The 16,830-nt window shown below is 43.7% G+C and overlaps 1 protein-coding gene across 8 annotated transcripts in view; it reads left to right on the top strand.

Moving 5' to 3' along the window:
* Positions 1-16,830, top strand: part of LOC139562966 (chromodomain-helicase-DNA-binding protein 9-like) — a 142,317-nt gene that overhangs the window by 78,256 nt on the left and 47,231 nt on the right. For 7 of the 8 annotated variants that reach the window (XM_071381175.1, XM_071381174.1, XM_071381170.1 and 4 more), the window contains 5 exons: positions 2,688-2,825; positions 2,927-3,048; positions 12,933-13,176; positions 16,026-16,202; positions 16,531-16,674. In XM_071381175.1, coding sequence (XP_071237276.1) covers positions 2,688-2,825; positions 2,927-3,048; positions 12,933-13,176; positions 16,026-16,202; positions 16,531-16,674 — 825 coding nt within the window. The remainder of the gene's footprint in view (positions 1-2,687; positions 2,826-2,926; positions 3,049-12,932; positions 13,177-16,025; positions 16,203-16,530; positions 16,675-16,830) is intronic. The other variant, XM_071381172.1, reaches the window with a different exon arrangement.

Here is a 16,830-nt window from a genome sequence, read left to right as displayed (position 1 = left end):
ACAAACAATAGTACGCAAGTATAAACACCATGGGACCACGCAGCCGTCATACCGCTCAGGAAGGAGACGCGTTCTGTCTCCTAGAGATGCACGTACTTTGATGTGAAAAGTACAAATCAATCCCAGAACAACAGCAAAGGACCTTGTGAAGATGCTGGAGGAAACAGGTACAAAAGTGTCTATAGCCACAGTAAAACGAGTCCTAAATCGACATAACCTGAAATGCCGCTCAGCAAGGAAGAAGCCACTGCTCCAAAACCGCCATAAAAAAGCCAGACTACGGTTTGCAACTAACACATGGGGACAAAGATCGTACTTTTTGGAGAAATGTCCTCTGGTCTGATGAAACAAAAATAGAACTGTTTAGCCATAATGACCATTGTTACGTTTGGAGGGAAAAGGGGGATGCTTGCAAGCCGAAGAACACCATCCCAACCGCAAAGAACGGGGGTGGCAGCATCATGTTGTGGGGGTGCTTTGCTGCAGGAGGGACTGGTGAACTTCACAAAATAGATGGCATCATGAGGGAGGACAATTATGTGGCTATTATTAGGCTACCCGAAACGTTAGACCCAAGTTAAACAATTTAAAGGCAATGCTACCAAATACTAATTGAGTGTATGTAAACTTCTGACCCACTGGGAATGTGATGAAAGAAATAAAAGCTGAAATAAATAATTCTCTCTGCTAATATTCTGACATTTCACATTCTTAAAATAAAGTGGTGATCCTAACTGACCTAAGACAGGGAATTTTTACTAGGATTAAATGTCAGGAATTGTGAAAAACTGAGTTTAAATGTATTTGGCTAAGATGTATGTAAACTTCCGACTTCAACTGTATAGCCTACTGCCGTGTGCGCATTGCTGCACTTATAATGTGAAGAAATAGCCTAATAGTTTATCAACTTTTTAAGCTAAACATTCTCATCTGTTGCGTCAGGCTTATTGCTTAAAACAGTTTTTTTGATGCTAGTGGTTATATTAATTTGGGATCTATCGCATCCCACAACTGTCCAAGACTATGTTTGGAATATGTATTTCTCGCACAGAGTAGAGTAGGTCAACGTTTGTACTATGGGGAATAGTAGATTGACATAGGCTAGTGCGTTTGCTGTTCGTTAGGCCTACTCATCTTGTTGGCTGACAAAAAGTAAATGTAGACAGTTCTTCCAATATCTTGAATATGTAGCCTGTGAGAAAGACCTGATCACGTGACGGAGAGCCATGTGTGTGATAGGTGCTTCGAAACGCAGCCGGGAGAAGGAATTTATGATTATTATATTCAGCCCATGGGCCCAACGGTCACTGGCCGCAAAAGGCATGGATTTTTTTAGGGGACATTACGGACACACAAAAGGGATGCAGCCGGGAAATTTGAGGCATTATCAACTGCTTGAGTGATAGACTGATGAAGTGTGTACAGCCTGTGCATAAAACAAAGCAGAGCTCATGCCTTTCATGTGACTTTTTTCAAATCATCATTAGAGTCGCATCATGCAGTCTTAGAATGTATTAAAAATCTAAACATATAGCCCAACATTTGTATCACAACTAAAGTTACATAAATAACTCTAAATTAAGCATATAGGAGTACCTGTTTCTTTGTTAACCGCTCAACACAGAATAGAGAAAATAAATATCCTTCCTATTTTATTCAGCTATGTTCAATTGTATTCTTCATACTATAAAATAATGGCACGGAATTCTAAGCAAATCTTGTCTGCTAAATGAACTAGTGTAGCCCACAGCCATATGGCATAGCCAGATCAGGACCTAACATAAGGACAACTCAGAGTATGCTATTCTGTTCTTCTGAAATAGACTGCATTTTCTTCATATCATGTTTTTAGACCTGTTTAAAATAAATAATAGATTTATTGTGAAGGTGTAGGCTATATTACATGGATTTATTAGACTTTTTCAAATGTATATATTCCAAAGGTCTGCATCAGTGGCTTGTAGGCTATGTGTGGAAGCCAGGAGATGCTAAATGTGTTTATGTTAATTAACGGTCAATTACCGTGAGACCGGCAGTTATTTGCTTGACAATCACCGGCTGACGAAATTTCGTGATCGCCACAGCCGTACTTGTCCCTAGCCTGAATGGTTCAGAAATCTATTTCTTTCTGGTGCTCCTTAAATTCTGTTTGGTGCCTAGCGTTTTAAAAGTTAAGAGCAGGGTGTGTTTGTGGGAGAGAGTGAGTGGTGTGTGTGTGTTTTTACGAGAGGGAGGGAGATTGAGTGTGAGGAAGGGATGGAGAGTGTGTGTGTGTCTATTTTAACTGAAGAGTAAAGAAGGTTTCATGCAGTGTTTTCTCCTTACTGACATAATGACATGCAGATCATTATGCATGTATGTTCCTTCCCCCCATTCCTCCAGCCAAATCACAGGTAGGCCTTTGCAAATATGAGCAAATCAGCCATTCTATGCAGTATTTTATTAAACACTGAACAGTGTGACGTTACATTCAATATGTGTTGTATTGAGTAAAAGTGTGAATTTCAGTGACAGGTTTTTGCGTAGCTCATGCGCAGGAGGTTTAGAAAACGGGGGACTGGGCGAACAGGACGCTAGTGACGACACTAGTAGCTACTAAAAGGGGAAGCTTTCTATGCTTTTTTGTGTTAACTCACAACATCTCTCTCTCTCTTTCTTTCCCCCTCTCTCCGTCCCTCTTCCCCCAGCAGGTGGTGTACTACCTGGTGAAGTGGTGCTCTCTGCCCTATGAAGACAGTACGTGGGAACTGAAGGGGGATGTGGACCAGAGTAAAATAGAGGAGTTTGAGCTGCTGCAGGCAGCAAGGCCAGACTCCCGCAGGACGGTAAGCCCCCTTTATTCAACCTCCTTTCTCTTCTCTTCCTCTCTCTTCTTTTCTCATCTCTCTTCTCATCTTCTCATCCTCTAACATTATCTACCCCACAGGAGCGTCCCCCAGCCAGCCTGTGGAAGAAGAGGGATCAGTCGAGGGAGTACAGTAACAGTAACGTCCTCAGGGACTACCAGCTAGAGGGAGTCAACTGGCTCCTCTTCAACTGGTACAACAGGTCAGTAGGGCCCCCCAAGGCCACACACACACATGTTAAGTTCATGTTTTAAGTATCCCTATATTTCTGTTATTACGGGGCTATCACTCAGTCAAGAGTGCACATGCACAGGAAGTCTGTTGGTTGATGAACCTAGCCTTGAGTGTAATGGCTACCTTGTAGTGTATTCAAGAGTATAGTAAACTTTGTTAAACTGGAACCTTGTCGTTGTGTCATTTCGAGTTAACATTGGTAGCAGAGGATGGCTAATAACTACAATGTGCCACCTCGCTTCGACGAGAAGAGGTCGTACGAAAGTTGGAAAAATTAACTTGGAATCTGCACACGCGTTACTAATCTGGACGCGAAAAAGCAAGCACTTGCGGTGGTATTATCGCTCGAGGGAAGAGCGAGAGATACAGCACTGGAAATATCCGTTGAGGATTTGAACAAGGATGAAGGTATGGGAACTGTGATCACAGCACTGGATTCTGTATTTCTTAAAGAAGAGAAAGACCGTGCCTACGAGGCATATTCAAACTTTGACAGTGTTACGAGAGATATTTCGGTTGCAATGACGGACTACATCATTGATTTCGAACAGAGGTACAATAGAATGCGCAAGTACGACATGGTTCTCCCGGATGCAGTGTTAGCTTTCAAGTTGCTAGATACTGCCTGTCTAGATGGTAGGGAGAAACAGTTGGCTTTGACTGCTTGTACTGTGCTGACTTTTGCATCTATGAAGTCGGCACTAAAAATAATATTTGGTGAAAAGACATCTGTCGCGCCAATAACAGATGGAATGCAAGTGAGTGACGCAGCATATTACACCGAGCAGCACAGAAAAGGCGCCAACAAGTCACGTTCTCAAGACAACCAGAAGAGGGCGCCATTTCCCGGCACAAATCCACTGGACAAATATGGAAGGAGATCGAAATGTGCTATTTGTCAAAGCACTTACCATTGGGTTAAAGACTGTCCTCATAAAAATGAACAAGTTAAACTAACAGAGGAAAATGTAAACACAGAGATAGAGCAGTGTAACATTACACTGTTTTCAAATGAATCTGCTTCTGATACTGAGATTTTTATAGTTGAATCCTTAGGATCTGCTGTGATTGATACTGCATGTACACGGACAGTGTGTGGTGCAAAATGGCTTGATAGCTATGTCAGTGAACTAAATATGAAAGAAGTACAAAATATGATTGACACACCAAGCAACAGAGCTTTCAAATTTGGAGATGGGAGAATTGTCCATTCTACCAAGAGAGTTAAGATACCAGCAAAAATTGGTCAGACTAAGTGTCACATTGAAACAGAGGTGGTCCCTACAGATATCCCCTTACTATTAAGCAAAGCTTCCCTCAAGAAGGCAGAGGCTGTACTAGACATAAAAAATGACAAGGCAGTGATGTTTAAACAACCAGTGACTCTTGAACTTACTACCTCAGGCCACTATTGTGTAAACATTTTAGACAAAGACATCACACAGAGTCCATGCAAAAATGAGATTCTGACTGACACAGAGCACATGAAGATTCTGACAGTCACAGAGAACATGAGCACTAAAGAAAAACACAAAGTATTGTTAAAGCTTTACAAACAGTTTGGACATGCTACAGTTGACAGACTTCAGAAGTTACTCAGCAGTTCAGGGAATAATGATGATGAGAAGTACGAAACTGGAAACAAAGTGTACTACAAACGAGTTGACTGTCAAGAGTGGAAAGGACCGGGAGTAGTCATTGGTCAAGATGGTGTGGTGATATTTGTGAGGCACGGAGGCATGATTGTCAGGGTGCATCACTCAAGATTGTGGAAAGTAAATGATCAACAAGATAGAGGGGCTGTTGCTGAGAATCAGTCTCCTAATGAAAATAACAAAAAGGACACAGTAACAGACACAAACCTACCAGATGTCGCATCCAATGATATGGACACTGAAACTGACACAGGAAATGGAGCAGAGACCTTCAACCATGCCACAGGTAATACTGTTGAGCGTTCAAATGAGGAAAACATTCAACAACAGCCATATGTGTTAAGAGAACATGGTTGTTCCAATCTGAAAACTGGACAAACTGTTAAATACATGGACAGAGAAAGTGGTATTTCACATACAGCAACCGTCATTGGACGAGCAGGAAAAGCAAAACACAAGAACTGGTACAACTTGCAGTACTCTGAACCAGCTACACTTTCTGGTACAACAGGGTCAGCTGACCTGTCACTTGTAGATAATATCAGAATTGAACCAATGGAAAATTGAGAAGAACAGAATGACATTCAAAATGATGATGTACTTGAAACAAAGGACGTGTCATTTGACTCAGCTAAGCTAGATGAGCTCAGTAATTGGAGGAAAAATGGAGTGTTTGAGGAAGTCAAAGACATTGGCCAAAAGTGCGTCTCAACAAGGTGGGTGTGTACCCTTAAAGAATCCTTAACTGGAATAGTGCCCAAAGCACGTCTAGTGGCTAGAGGTTTTGAGGAGCTGGCTGCTAAAGAACTCCCAAAAGACTCACCGACATGCGCCTCAGAGTCACTCAGATTGCTGATGTCAGTGATCTGCCAGAAAAAATGGAAACTTCCATAGACATCAAATCTGGATTTTTGCAGGGAACAGAGCTGTCAAGGGACATTCACATCCGCCCGAAGCTAAAAGCGAAGGAACACTGTGGAAACTAAAAAAGTGTGTGTATGGACTGGCAGATGGATCACTCTACTGGTACAACAAAGTCAAGGCAACAATGCTGAATACAGGTGGAAAAACGTCACAAGTGGATCCTGCAGTCTTCTATTGGCTTGATCAAGACTGCAATGTGACTGGAGTACTTGCCTGTCATGTTGATGACTTTATCTGGGGTGGCTCACAGACCTTTGCTTCAACTGTGATTCCACACCTCAAAGCTGTTTTCTAGGTTGGCCGTGAGGAGCATTCTAATTTTTGTTATGTTGGCATAGAGTTTATTACAGTTGATGGAAAAATACTGATGCAACAGGAGAGCTATATCAAGAATCTTCAACCCATCCACATGGATTCTTCAAGAGCCGTACAAAGGAATTCCCCTCTATGTGGAATTGAAGCTGGTCAATTGAGGTCAAAGATAGGACAAATTTTATGGGCTGCGAGACAGAGTAGACCTGGTTTGATGGTTGCAACTTGGCATCTAACACAAAACACGCCACTGTACAAACCATTCATGAGGCAAACAAAGTTGTTCGTAAACTGAAATCACAACAAGTGACTAAAGTTTCAGCATGTTGGAAAAGATGACTCTTTGAAACTAGTTGTCTTCAGTGATGCTTCGCTAGGTTAACACTGGTGGGACAAAACGGCACTTCCTACCTGTAGTTTGTGTCACTGACAACTACTCATTAGTTGATGCTGTGAAGTCAACCAAGTCTGTCACAGAGAAAAGACTTTGAGATTAGCAGCATCGAGGAACTTATTCAAGCACAGAGAATCCAGCGGATTCTGTGGTCGACCACAAAGGAACAGCTTGCTGACTGTCTGACTAAAAAAGGAGCAACCGGTCTTGTGCTCCTACAGGCTCTCGCTCCTACAGGCTCTCAGTAATGGAAAGTGGCAGCTTGAGTAATACAAATAAAAACTGTCACAACCCATTTGTAATAATTGTCCGATATACTTATTCAGATAGCAGCCGATAAGACAGCTAACGGTTAGCGGGCCCCAGATGAGCGTTCAGGTAACGTCGGGACGGAGGTGCCAGTTGGATAACTCCCTCGGGCAGATAACGTCGGCAGTCAGTCGTGAAGGCCCGGTGGGGCTCCGTATCTGCAGCAACAACAAAACAACAAAAAAACGGGTCCGGATAGGTGGCTGTAGCCCAGGAATGGCTGATGGAACTCCTCAGCTGGCTAGCTCCGGAATTATTTGAGTTTGCTCCGGGATCGACGTAAGCCAGTAGTCACACGGTTTGCAGCTAGCTAGCTGTTGCAGGAAAGCTTTTGCAGGGAAGCTTTTGTAGTTGAGTTCTTGGATAATAAAATATATAAAAGATATGCGAAGAAAGGTGTAAATATACAGTGGGGAGAACAAGTATTTGATACACTGCCGATTTTGCAGGTTTTCCTACTTACAAAGCATGTAGAGGTCTGTAATTTTTATCATAGGTACACTTCAACTGTGAGAGACTGAATCTAAAACAAAAATCCAGAAAATCACATTGTATGATTTTTAAGTAATTAATTAGCATTTTATTGCATGACATAAGTATTTGATCACCTACCAACCAGTAAGAATTCCGGCTCTTACGGGCCTGTTAGTTTTTCTTTAAGAAGCCCTCCTGTTCTCCACTCATTACCTGTATTAACTGCACCTGTTTGAACTTGTTACCTGTATAAAAGACACCTGTCCACACACTCAATCAAACAGACTCCAACCTCTCCACAATGGCCAAGACCAGAGAGCTGTGTAAGGACATCAGGGTTGAAATTGTAGACCTGCACAAGGCTGGGATGGGCTACAGGACAATAGGCAAGCGGCTTGGTGAGAAGGCAACAACTGTTGGCGCAATTATTAGAAAATGGAAGAAGTTCAAGATGACGGTCAATCACCCTCGGTCTGGGGCTCCATGCAAGATCTCACCTCGTGGGGCATCAATGATCATGAGGAAGGTGAGGGATCAGCCCAGAACTACACGGCAGGACCTGGTCAATGACCTGAAGAGAGCTGGGACCACAGTCTCAAAGAAAACCATTAGTAACACACTACGCCGTCATGGATTAAAATCCTGCAGCGCACACAAGGTCCCCCTGCTCAAGCCAGCGCATGTCCAGGCCCGTCTGAAGTTTGCCAATGACCATCTGGATGATCCAGAGGAGGAATGGGAGAAGTTAATGTGGTCTGATGAGACAAAAATAGAGCTTTTTGGTCTAAACTCCACTCGCCGTGTTTGGAGGAGAAGAAGGATGAGTACAACCCCAAGAACACCATCCCAACCATGAAGCATGGAGGTGGAAACATCATTCTTTGGGGATGCTTTTCTGCAAAGGGGACAGGACGACTGCACCGTATTGAGGGGAGGATGGATGGGGCCATGTATCGCGAGATCTTGGCCAACAACCTCGTTCCCTCAGTAAGAGCATTGAAGATGGGTCGTGGCTGGGTCTTCCAGCATGACAACGACCCGAAACACACAGCCTGGGCAACTAAGGAGTGGCTCCGTAAGAAGCATCTCAAGGTCCTGGAGTGGCCTAGCCAGTCTCCAGACCTGAACCCAATAGATCATCTTTGGAGGGAGCTGAAAGTCCGTATTGCCCAGCGACAGCCCCGAAACCTGAAGGATCTGGAGAAGATCTGTAGGGAGGAGTGGGCCAAAATCCCTGCTGCAGTGTGTGCAAACCTAGTCAAGAACTACAGGAAACGTATGATCTCTGTAATTGCAAACAAAGGTTTCTGTACCAAATATTAAGTTCTGCTTTTCTGATGTATCAAATACTTATGTCATGCAATAAAATGCAAATTAATTACTTAAAAATCATACAATGTGATTTTCTGGATTTTTGTTTTAGATTCCGTCTCTCATAGTTGAAGTGTACCTATGATAAAAATTACAGACCTCTACATGCTTTGTAAGTAGGAAAACCTGCAAAATCGGCAGTGTATCAAATACTTGTTCTCCCCACTGTATATATATACAGGACACGACAATACGAAACAGAAATGACGTCTGAACTGCTAAGCCATCTTGGACGCCAAATGGGGATCTTGAATAATACTTGGACATTTAATTATGTTGTTGATGTTTTATTTGTCTTTAAAGAAAGGGGGAGATTGTTAAGTTCATGTTTTAAGTATCCCTATATTTCTGTTATTACGGGGCTATCACTCAGTCAAGAGTGCGCATGCGCAGGAAGTCTGTTGGTTGATGAACCTAGCCTTGAGTGTAATGGCTACCTTGTAGTGTATTCAAGAGTATAGTAAACTTTGTTAAACTGGAACCTTGTCGTTGTGTCATTTCGAGTTCACACACACACACACACACACACACACACACACACACACACACACACACACACACACACACACACACACACACACACACACACACACACACACACACACACACACACACACAGTCTTGTACAGCTAACCTTGTGGGGACATACAATTCAGTCCCATTCAAAATCCTATTTTCCCTAACCCCTAAACCTAACCCTAATCCTAACCCGTACTCTTACCCTAACCTTAACCCTAACCCAAAAACCTAAACTTTATCCTAACCCTAAACCTAACCCTAGCTCCTAACCCTAACCCTACATCTAACCCTAGCTTCTAACCTTAATATTTAACTTAATTCTAACCCTAACACTAATTCTAACCTTAACCCTAAACCCCCTAGAAATAGCATTTGACCTTGTGGGGACTAACAAAATGTCCCCAGCTGGTCAACTATTTGTTCGTTTACTATTCTTGTAGGGACTTCTGGTCCCCACAAGAATAGTTAAACACGTCCCCACACACACACACACACACACACACACACACACACACACACACACACACACACACACACACACACACACACACACACACACACACACACTGTACCTGTATGCATGTGCAAACAAACAGACACACAGTGTTCTACTGCCCTGAACAGATTCTGACAGTCACAAACACAGGGTTGTTCCAGACTTCAGATCCTAGGTTTCAGCTCTGTGGTTGTAGCATACTGCATCCAGCCAGAGAGACAAGGGCTGGACTGTCAGATTGCTAAGTAGTGCAGAAGAGAAGCCAGTGAAGCAGTGAGCTGACAGCATGTCTGTACCGAGACAGGGAGACGCTTGCCCAGAGCCTGCTGACTTCTAGCTTGGTGTAGTATGTAAAACCTGTGAAGAATGTGGTTAATAGGCTTGGAAGGTATGTCGTATATACCATATACCGGGGTATTTTGAAATACCAATGGTATGATTTTAGTTTTGATTTGTTTTTTGGGGGGTTTGGGGCGCCCTAAAGCTCAGAGGGGTGCGTGCTACGTCACTGCTTATAACTATCAGTTAACTATCTAAGATAAACGATCTCCTGCTCATGGCGCCAGCTATGCATTTGGTTTAATAACTTGCTAGCTATGTGGCTAGCTTGCAAGATCACGCTTCTTGGTTACAGCAGAGACAATCAATCTCCTCCTTGATCAAGATCCCTCCCTACTGCTTGAATTTTCTTTGTGCGTAATAATAAAAAATAAAAAAATATATATATAGTGGGGAGAACAAGTATTTGATACACTGCCGATTTTGCAGGTTTTCCTACTTACAAAGCATGTAGAGGTCTGTAATTATTATCATAGGTACACTTCAACTGTGAGAGACGGAATCTAAAACAAAAATCCAGAAAATCACATTGTATGATTTTTAAGTAATTAATTTGCATTTTATTGCATGACATAAGTATTTGATACATCAGAAAAGCATAACTTAATATTTGGTACAGAAACCTTTGTTTGCAATTACAGAGATCATACATTTCCTGTAGTTCTTGACCAGGTTTGCACACACTGCAGCAGGGATTTTGGACCACTCCTCCATACAGACCTTCTCCAGATCCTTCAGGTTTCGGGGCTGTCGCTGGGCAATACGGACAATTTCTTAGGAAGCAACACTGATTGACAATAAATGTCACATGATGTTGTGCAAATGGAATAGACAAAAGGTGGAAATTATAGGCAATTAGCAAGACACCCCCAATAAAGGAGTGGTTCTGCAGGTGGTGACCACAGACACTTCTCAGTTCCTATGCTTCCTGGCTGATGTTTTGGTCACTTTTGAATGCTGGTGGTGCTTTCACTCTAGTGGTAGCATGAGACGGAGTCTACAACCCACACAAGTGGCTCAGGTAGTGCAGCTCATCCAGGATGGCACATCAATGCGAGCTGTGGCAAGAAGGTTTGCTGTGTCTGTCAGCGTAGTGTCCAGAGCATGGAGGCGCTACCAGGAGACAGGCCAGTACATCAGGAGACGTGGAGGAGGCCGTAGGAGGGCAACAACCCAGCAGCAGGACCGCTACCTCCGCCTTTGTGCAAGGAGGAGCACTGCCAGAGCCCTGCAAAATGACCTCCAGCAGGCCACAAATGTGCATGTGTCTGCTCAAACGGTCAGAAACAGACTCCATGAGGGTGGTATGAGGGCCCGACGTCCACAGGGCTCTAAGTAATACCATATACCCTGGTATGGTACAGTAACGGTATGAAAATACTGCCCAACCCTAGTGGTTAATAATATTTTTTAAAGGGATGAACACAACGGCATAAACATGCAAAACAGTACTGGAAAACACTGTACTCCGCCACATAGGCTATATGAAAAGATCGAAAGGTTGTCTGTCTTGCTTTTTACATTATCTTTGAAAAGAGGATGCTTTCATTGACTTAAGGTTTTCTTGGTTGTCTGTTTTGATTTGTGTCTTAGTCTTACATTTTTTTCCCATGAGGACATTTTCATTCACTTATCTTTCAGTTTAGCGTGTTTGGTTTCGAGACTTTGTCACTGCGCAGAGGTAATGTGGATGTTAAATTATAAATGGTTTTCCTGTGTTGTGTTTAGAGCGTGCAGTGATTGGTCTGAGTTAACATTATTAACCTGTGTGCCTCTGAGGCTTGTGGATTGGCCCACAGAGGCTTGTTCACTGTTCTACTATCAACATCCTCTTTTTATTACCTTTATTTAACTAGGCATGTCAGTTAAGAACAAATTCTTATTTTCTATGACGGTCTAGGAACAGTGCTGCCTTGTTCAGGGGTAGAATGACAGATTTGTACCTTGTCAGCTCTGGGATTCGATCTTGCAACCTTTCAGTTACTAGTCCAACACTCTAACCACTAGGTTACGCTGCCGCCCCGGCTGCTTGTGGGGAAAGGGAAGAGGAGGAAGACAGAGAGAGAAAGATGGAGAGCTACAGAGGGAGACAGAGATATAGAGAGACAGAGCAAAGGAGAGAGAAAGATGGAGAGACAGATCAAGGGAGAGAGAAAGATGGAGAGACAGATCAAGGGAGAGAGAAAGATGGAGAGACAGATCAAGGGAGAAAGCGAGTGAGTGTGGAACACATCCCAAATCATCTGTTTGTCTGTAGCCAGGCTGTAGTGTTGCTACTGGGACTGTGTTTCAGAGTGCTGTGAAGTTCTTAAAGGTCCAATGCAGCACTTTTTTTTTATCTCTATCAAATTATTTTTCGGTAACAATCAAGTACCTTAAAACATTCAGGGGGGGGAAAAAATTGCTTCGTAGCAGAGAGCAATTTCTCAAGCAAGAATTTTGCTAGGGCTGCCTGGGAGGGGTCTGAGTGGGGAGGGGAAAACTGAAAACCTACTGTTATTGGCAGAAAGGTTTGGAACTCTCTTTTTTATTGGTCTATCAACTAATTTACTGTGATGTTACCAGGCAGGACAAAACAACATCCCACCAAAACAGGCTGAAATTTCAGCAGGTATTTTCAATCAGCTCTTACACTAAAAGGGCATTATCATAATTTTCACAATTTCAGAGTATTATTCCATCCTCATATTGTGGAAATATTTATAAAACATAGGAAATCCTGTTTTTGACTGCACCGAGCCTTTAAGATTAAGGAAAAAAGTATAGGAAGCAAGTGGGAGTATCTGCTCTTTGCATTTAATGTCAAGATTTACTGTAACACCCCCACCTTCTGGACAACCAGATTAATGTTCTGCCTGGCTACTAGAGGAAGGATTCTGTTCAGCCCAGTCTCATCACTTAATATCAATATCAGACAGGACCACAACTACTCTATACATGTTTTGGGACTCTAATGTCTCTCTCTCTCTCTTCCTCCAACCCCCCTCTCGCTTCCTCTCACTCCTTTCTTACTCCCTCCCTGCACCCCACCCCTCTCTCCCTCTCTTCCTCCCTGACAGACGGAACTGTATCCTGGCAGATGAGATGGGTCTGGGGAAGACCATCCAGTCCATCACGTTTCTGGAGGAGATCTGGCGTGTGGGCATCAGGGGCCCCTTCCTCATCATCGCCCCCCTCTCCACCATCGCCAACTGGGAGAGGGAGTTCAGAACGTGGACCCACCTCAACGTCATTGTCTACCACGGCTCCATGGTCAGCAGGCAGATGCTGCAGCAGTACGAGATGTACTCCAGGGACACACAGGTAAACAACAACATAAATAAACAACACAGGCTAGCCGTACGAGATGTATAGTCAGGGACCCACATCAAGGACCCACAGATGAACAACAATGTCAACAACAGATGGGTCCTTGACATTTCAAAAAGTTGTTCTCTGATGAGGGGAGGTGGTGGTTGTCAGAACAACAGCAAAAGGGCCTTGAAACCCGCTGGCAGCCAGCATCTCATAATGGGGACGAAGAACAGGAGATAATGTGATGCACATCATTAGCTGTGAAAGATTAAGTGAAACTCAGGTGTTTCTCTGTTCCATTAAAGTAATGACAGTATTTGTTCTATTGTGTTTCAGGGAATAGTGACATGATATCAGAGATGCTCAGTCGGACAAAGAGATTTGTCCACGGAGAGCTTGCAGGCCACATAATGAGAGAGAGAGATACTGAGATTGAGTAGCATGACTGTCATGTTCCAGCATGCCTAGTCACCTTACCCCAACACATATCTGCCTCTATCAATCCAGTATCCCTTCACATTATAAATATGCTACTGGAACTGACCCTGTATATAGTATGCTTACTTACTTTATCGTGTTCTTCTTATTTCTTATTTTATATCTTGTGTGTCTTTGTTCTACCTTGTTATTTTTAGTATTACATTGTTATTGATTACTGCATTGTTGGGCCTTTCACTGTACTTGTGCATGTGACGTTAAAGCTTGAAACTTGAAAGCAGGACTCAATTTAAAGGCACATGAGAAGGGTTTGAAGGGTAGCACATGTCAGGCGGTAGCCCTGGGAAAAGGTTTTTTCTGCAGTTGTTGGCAGAGTAATGTAGAATGACAGACAGCGGTTAGGAGATCTTAGTATGCAAATGTAACAAGGGAGGAGGGGAAGAACGGATGAGGGAGGAGAGGAAAGATGAGCTGCCACCAGGCTGTCTCACTGGAAGACTGGGATGTCACTGTGGCACCACAGGGCTTATTCTTACAGCACGGCTCACCCCTTAACACACAGGGAATCACCTTAACACACAGGGAATCACCTTAACACACAGGGAATCACCTTAACACACAGGGAATCACCTTAACACACAGGGAATCAACTTAACACACAGGGAATCACCTTAACACACAGGGAATCACCTTAACACACAGGGAATCACCTTAACACACAGGGAATCACCTTAACACACAGGGAATCATACAGGGAATCACCTTAACACACAGGGAATCACCTTAGCACACAGGGAATCACCTTAACACACCGGGAATCACCTTAGCACACCGGGAATCACCTTAGCACACAGGGAATCACCTTAGCACACAGGGAATCACCTTAACACACAGGGAATCACCTTAACACACAGGGAATCACCTTAACACACAGGGAATCACCTTAGCACACAGGGAATCACCTTAACACACAGGGAATCAACTTAACACACAGGGAATCACCTTAACACACAGGGAATCAACTTAATCACCTTAGCTCACAGGGAATCACCTTAACACACAGGGAATCACCTTAACACACAGGGAATCAACTTAATCACCTTAGCTCACAGGGAATCACCTTAACACACAGGGAATCACCTTAACACACAGGGAATCACCTTAACACACAGGGAATCAACTTAATCACCTTAATCACCTTAGCTCACAGGGAATCACCTTAACACACAGGGAATCACCTTAACACACAGGGAATCAACTTAACACACAGGTAATCACCTTAACACACAGGGAATCACCTTAACACACAGGGAATCACCTTAGCTCACAAGGAATCACCTTAACACACAGGGAATCACCTTAACACACAGGGAATCAACTTAACACACAGGGAATCACCTTAACACACAGGGAATCAACTTAACACACAGGGAATCACCTTAACACACAGGGAATCACCTTAGCTCACAGGGAATCACCTTAACACACAGGGAATCACCTTAACACACAGGGAATCAATTTAACACACATGGAATCACCTTAACACACAGGGAATCACCTTAACACACAGGGAATCACCTTAGCTCACAGGGAATCACCTTAACACACAGGGAATCACCTTAACACACAGGGAATCAACTTAACACACAGGGAATCACCTTAACACACAGGGAATCACCTTAACACACAGGGAATCACCTTAGCTCACAGGGAATCACCTTAACACACAGGGAATCACCTTAACACACAGGGAATCAACTTAACACACAGGGAATCACCTTAACACACAGGGAATCACCTTAACACACAGGGAATCACCTTAGCTCACAGGGAATCACCTTAACACACAGGGAATCACCTTAACACACAGGGAATCACCTTAACACACAGGGAATCACCTTAACACACAGGGAATCACCTTAACACACAGGGAATCACCTTAGCTCACAGGGAATCACCTTAACACACAGGGAATCACCTGAACACACAGGGAATCACCTTAGCTCACAGGGAATCACCTTAACACACAGGGAATCACCTTAACACACAGGGAATCACCTTAACACACAGGGAATCACCTTAGCTCACAGGGAATCACCTTAACACACAGGGAATCACCTTAACACACAGGGAATCAACTTAACACACAGGGAATCACCTTAACACACAGGGAATCACCTTAACACACAGGGAATCACCTTAACACACAGGGAATCACACACACTGCGCAGGATGTCTCACTAGATATGAGAATGGTATATTTCTCAAGGACCATCTTTATATTCTGTCTTCTCAAATGATTGAAATCACTGATATTTCTTTACAAGGCATTATACACTCAGCCATTGAGAATGAGAAAAGCTGAATGAATGGAAGAGTTGTATTGACTCCCTGTGCGTTTCTTCCTGGTTTCCCTCCAGGGTCGTGTGGTGCGGGGAGCCTACAAGTTCCACGCCCTCATCACCACCTTTGAGATGATCCTGGGCGGCTGTCCAGAGCTCAACGCCATCGAGTGGCGCTGCGTCATCATCGACGAGGCCCATCGCCTCAAGAACAAGAACTGCAAGCTGCTAGAGGGCTTCAAGCTCATGAATCTGGTATGTCCAAGTCACTGAGCATACTGTAGGGCAGAACTGAGCAAAGGGCAGAAATGCAGCCATTACAGCTTGAATGTTTGAGATCCTAGGCCTCGTGTGTCTCAAATCAGTATCTTGTTGGTGTGCGGAGAGAAGCAGTGAAACGTGTCCTAATGGTAACCATCACTGTACACCAATCTGGTTGGATCTTAAGATTGTTTGTGATTGAGGTCTCCCCTCTCTGTAGTTGTGTTCAGTGGAGGCACAGCTTGTAGGTTGGAGTTCCAATGCTGTGTGTCTTGTATTGTTTCTAACTCACATCTCTCTCTTCCCTCTCCTCTCTCTCCAGGAACACAAAGTTCTCCTGACAGGGACCCCCCTCCAGAACACGGTAGAGGAGCTGTTCAGTCTGCTGCACTTCCTGGAGCCTCAAAGCTTCCCCTCAGAGAACACCTTCATGCTGGAGTTTGGAGACCTCAAGACTGAGGAGCAGGTGAGGCTGTGTGATTCTATCATGTGGTTGTTGGGTTCGTATCAAGTGTGTCGCTGTCAGTGTGTGAGTATTATGTTGTTGGGTTCCTATCAACAAAGTGTGTATGTGAGAAATACTGTGTGTTATAGTTTAGTCTCTGCCTGTGTGTGAGTGTGT

The sequence above is a fragment of the Salvelinus alpinus genome, chromosome 33, assembly GCF_045679555.1.
Source record: "Salvelinus alpinus chromosome 33, SLU_Salpinus.1, whole genome shotgun sequence".
In the NCBI taxonomy this organism is placed as follows: Eukaryota; Metazoa; Chordata; class Actinopteri; order Salmoniformes; family Salmonidae; genus Salvelinus; species Salvelinus alpinus.
The sequence above is the reverse complement of the archived record's forward strand: the minus strand, read 5'-3'. Positions and strand labels throughout refer to the sequence as shown.